Source organism: Eucyclogobius newberryi, unplaced genomic scaffold, assembly GCF_026437365.1.
Source record: "Eucyclogobius newberryi isolate DKJ021-1_F unplaced genomic scaffold, fEucNew1.0.hap1 SCAF_6, whole genome shotgun sequence".
Classification (NCBI taxonomy): Eukaryota; Metazoa; Chordata; class Actinopteri; order Gobiiformes; family Gobiidae; genus Eucyclogobius; species Eucyclogobius newberryi.
In genome coordinates, this window is record NW_027316278.1 from 38,778,659 (window position 1) to 38,783,555 (window position 4,897).

At 47.8% G+C, this 4,897-nt stretch overlaps 1 protein-coding gene across 1 annotated transcript in view; it reads right to left on the reverse strand.

Moving 5' to 3' along the window:
• Positions 1-844: 844 nt before the first annotated feature.
• cunh2orf68 (chromosome unknown C2orf68 homolog) overlaps positions 845-4,897 on the reverse strand; it is a 15,596-nt gene continuing 11,543 nt past the window's right edge. Inside the window, exons 3-4 of the mRNA XM_072433104.1 lie at positions 4,262-4,416; positions 845-978 (exon numbers count right to left, since the gene is read on the reverse strand). Of these exons, the coding sequence (XP_072289205.1) occupies positions 856-978; positions 4,262-4,416 (278 nt within the window). The 3' untranslated portion in view covers positions 845-855. The remainder of the gene's footprint in view (positions 979-4,261; positions 4,417-4,897) is intronic.

The following is a 4,897-nucleotide window of genomic DNA, read 5'->3' on the forward strand; positions in this document are numbered from 1 at the left end:
AACCTCTAAAACTCGTGCCTCTCTACATTCTGGCTGGCTCATTTTTCTCAAATTAGGAAATCTGGCACGGCAACGCCCCCAAATGTACAAAAAAATGCTTTGTGAGACAGGAAACAGCAAAAGAAACAATCCAATGGTAGAATCATGACACTTGGCACAGTGGAAATGTGGTGAAAATCATCTTGAGTGAGACATTCAAAGTTACCCAAAGTTTTCTTTTAAGTACTTTTGACTTTGGGCGTTAGTGTCCTCCTCCTCTTGTGGCGTGGGACAGGGCCGATCATTGCCTGCTTTATTCTTATTCTTATATTTATCATTTTCTATCTAAATCAAAAATGTCAGCGTAGGTTTCCCCCTTACACTAAAAACATCCCTCAGTGGGACTTACAAACGTCCACCTGCCCAAGGACAGGAGGAAACTAGCACTTGAGCTACAAGCTGGTACAAAGCATCTCGACTGATAATGTATATGATAATGTATATAATAATGTATTGTGTTCACTGTCCCCGTCTCATTTGAAGCAGAATCTAATATGCATCTGCAGGGTTTTAAAACCACCTGGATTCATATTCTGGGTTAATCCTAGTCGCTCTATTGAAATAATTGAAATAAATTCCACTTCATTTTTTCCTCCATTCAAGAATTTAGACTGTTTTGTGAACAAACTCTCACAAAGTCAGAAATAAGCAGGTGCTGAACCCAGTAAGGTTCCACAGTGCAGCTTTCACACACCCAAACATGCCACTGTAAACGGGTTGTGGCTGCTGCTGTTCTTCATCCGCGCAGCAGCAGCACCTGTCCTGTCCTGTCCTGTCCTGGCACACTTCTGAACATGTCCTCCAGCCCGTCCATTGTCAGCACTTGTCTCGTCTCTTGTCCATCTCCTCTTGGATGCGGAGCTCCAGAGCTGCTCGCATGGCCTTGTCTAGAATGTTCTTCTGTGCGACACGCTCCATCACTTTCTCAGGTTTGTCCTCCTGGAGAACACAAACATATACCACAGGTTTTTCTTTGTCCACATTTCATTTTTTACTCCAAAAAACTCCAAAGTCAAAGTTTGTTGGATGGAATCAAATAACCTGTGAGGCAAATATTGTTATGCAAGTTATGCAAGTCTTTTACTGCACCGTAAAGGACACATTCTGCATTATTTGGGAAAATTAGTATCAGCTTTTAAACTCTTGTACCATTGTTTTGTTTTCAGAACTTCAAATATGGCAAGTATTGAAAAGCACACTAGACTTTCAATGACTCAAGCATACACACTAATATATATATATATATATATATATATATATATATATATATATATATATATATATATATATATATATATATATATATATATATATATATATATATATATATATATATATATATATATATATATATTAGTGTGTGCATACACATAGACACGTGTGTGTGTGTTATATAGTTATATATAAACTTGCTGAATCATAAGTCTCTACATCAGGAGGGTGAGCCCAGCCCGTGAGGAGGGAGGGGGCCGACACCTTAGCATTTTTACTAGCATCTTAGCTTCAGATGACTCTTTCCTTCAGTATTTAATGTGCCGCTGCTTGGACACTGCAACCAACATTTAACATGGTTTAAAATCATGCATCACATGGAAGATTCCCCTGCTTCAGCACATGTGCAGGCCTGTCTGACATTTGCCATTTGGTATAAACTCCACTCGCCGTGTTTGGATGAGGAAGACGGATGAGAACACCATCCCTGCTGTGAAGCATGGGGGTGGAAACATCATGCTGTGCTTTTCTGCACAGAGGAAGGGACGACTGCACTGTATTAAGGAGAGAATGATTGAGGCCATGTATTGTGTGATTTTGTGCATCCTCCACAAGCACCTCCAGCCACAACTCTGGAAAACTGATCAAGTTTGCGGACGACACCCTCATCAGGCTCATCTCAGACGGATGTCCAGAAGACAGTAGAGATGATAGTGGACCCCTCATTTCGACCGCTTGTATCCACGATCTTGTTCTTTCGGTCATTACCCAAAGCTCATGACCATAGGTGAGGTCAGAACGTAGAGTGACCGGTAAATTGAGAGCTTTGCCTTTCGACTCAGCTCCTTCTTCACCACAACAGTCGATGCAGCGACTGCATCACTGCAGCCGCTGCACCGATCCAACTGTCGATCTCACGCTCCATCCTTCACTCACTCATGAACAAGACCCCGAGATACTTGAACTCCTCCACTTGGGACAAGGACCCCCCACCCACCTGGAGAGGGCAAGACACCTTTTTTCCGGTTGATGGAGCCATCAGGACAACATCGTGAGATGATCCTATGGTCTCCAAACCTGATTTGCCAAACAATTGGCCTGGTCAGAACCTGCTGCAGCAGCAGCATCTTCTGCACAGATCAGCTTCTGATCAGGTCCACAGCTCCTTCTCACCTCCGCCAGAGGAGCAGCACAAACAGTAGATCAAAAAGACTATTCCACCTCGTTCAAAGCCTACGGGCCACAAATCTTAAAAAAAAAATAATAATAAAAAAAATATTGATACTGTGACTCAGTATCGATACGGAGTCCGTGACGATATATCGCTGTATCGACATTTTGAAAGCAACCCTAATTGCTACTATTGTACTATAAAATACAGTATCCTTGAGATGTTTTATCCTAGTGGTGGTGCCAACTAGTGGCTGCGAGGGGAAATCACAGAAACCAAATTGAAGAGAAAATCTGCTTTATTTAACCTGCAAATCACCAAAAGCACCACAGCAGGAGCGTTAAGCCGTTCTCCAGACACTTCTGTCCCAATAGAGCTCATTCACCGACGTCACAAAACCACCTGATCGCATACGTTGCCGCCCCCTTGTCATACGTTGCCGCCCCCTTGTCATACGTTGCCGCCCCCTTGTCATACGTTGCCGCCCCTTGTCATACGTTGCCGCCCCCTTGTCATACGTTGCCGCCCCCTTGTCATACGTTGCCGCCCCTTGTCATACGTTGCCGTCCCTTGTCATACGTTGCCGCCCCCTTGTCATACGTTGCCGCCCCCTTGTCATACGTTGCCGCCCCCTTGACATACGTTGCCGCCCCCTTGTCATACGTTGCAGCCCCTTGTCATACGTTGCCGCCCCCTTGTCATACGTTGCCGCCCCCTTGTCATACGTTGCCGCCCCCTTGTCATACGTTGCCGCCCCCTTGTCATACGTTGCCGCCCCCTTGTCATACGTTGCCGCCCCCTTGACATACGTTGCCGCCCCCTTGTCATACGTTGCCGCCCCCTTGTCATACGTTGCCGCCCCCTTGTCATACGTTGCCGCCCCCTTGTCATACGTTGCCGCCCCTTGTCATACGTTGCCGCCCCTTGTCATACGTTGCCGCCCCCTTGTCATAGGTTGCCGCCCCCTTGTCATACGTTGCCGCCCCTTGACATACGTTGCCGCCCCCTTGTCATACGTTGCCGCCCCCTTGTCATACGTTGCCGCCCCCTTGTCATACGTTGCCGCCCCCTTGTCATACGTTGCCGCCCCCTTGACATACGTTGCCGCCCCCTTGACATACGTTGCCGCCCCCTTGTCATACGTTGCCGCCCCCTTGTCATACGTTGCCGCCCCCTTGTCATACGTTGCCGCCCCCTTGTCATACGTTGCCGCCCCCTTGTCATACGTTGCCGCCCCCTTGTCATACGTTGCCGCCCCTTGTCCGTCCAGAGTTGCGTTCCTTTGCACTGATAGAGCGTGAAAAGTGATCGCAAACGTAAATGATGGCGGCCCCAGAGCTTTCAGAGGCCACAAACTCCTTGGATGAGCTACACAGAGGTCAATATTTAGAAAAGCTGCGATCAATCAACACAGATCCATATTTTATGCCTAAATCACCGACTCTTACAGATATCTCCAAGCCCACTGGTCCCATGGTTCACAAGTCAATTGAACAAAGGCTCTATGCATGAATAAAACTGATGTTATTCTACAGCGTTTATTCTCCGGAGCTCCAGCGCAGGCAGCGGTGCGTGAGGCTGCACGCCCGGGGTTCGGTCACCTGCCCCGGGCTGAACAGCTGTAAGGTCCCTGCGCCGCGAACCGCTCCGTCTGCGCGCAAGTGACAACTTCAGATCAACAAAGTGTCTACGCCTAAAACTGGTGTTAATTCTACAGCGTGCGCAGAACAGATATATATACATATATCTATACATATATTTAAGTCTATGTCCATCGCGCTCTTTTTTCCGGGTATAAGTATATTAGAGGCAGGACCTTTGTGTGGCGCCGTGTCTGACCTTGTGCACTAGGACCGAGGTCACGTTTCCGCAGTCGGCCTGATAGTCGAGCCAGAACAGCTCCGTGGGGCCCTCCCCCTCTGCGCCGGAGCCAGAGCTGTCACTGCACTTGTCTGCCTCGCCTGCCTCGCCTCCTGCTTCAGGCCTGGAACCATCTGCAAACACACACACACTCGCCTTGTAAGAACATTTGAGATATCAAACGTTCAAATGTGACGTTAACATTAGAGATAACGTCACAAAGGCGCCGGTCCAGCTGGCAGCCCGGTGCAACGCTCCGCTCTTTTTTCACACTTATGTATGTGCTTTATCTTTTGTATTTTGTAAATATTTTTTCTACTTTAGTTGTACGATCGGGACACGCGCTGGAATCGCTTAATTCAACTTGTTTCGACTTTGTTCGGCTGGATTATTGAGTGTTTTTCGTTGTGTCGTCGTGATGTGCGCTAGCTCTGAGCTAGCCCCCCCGGCCCCACCGCGCTCCTCGGCCACAGCCGCCGTGTGGATCGGCGCCGGTGCGTTTATACAAAGGAGGAACTCATGAAACTGTGGAAAACCATCGTCTTACCCGGAGATCGTCACGTTATCCCGGCGGACATCCTAATTTTCCCCCTCCAACCCTTGTTGGGAAATGGG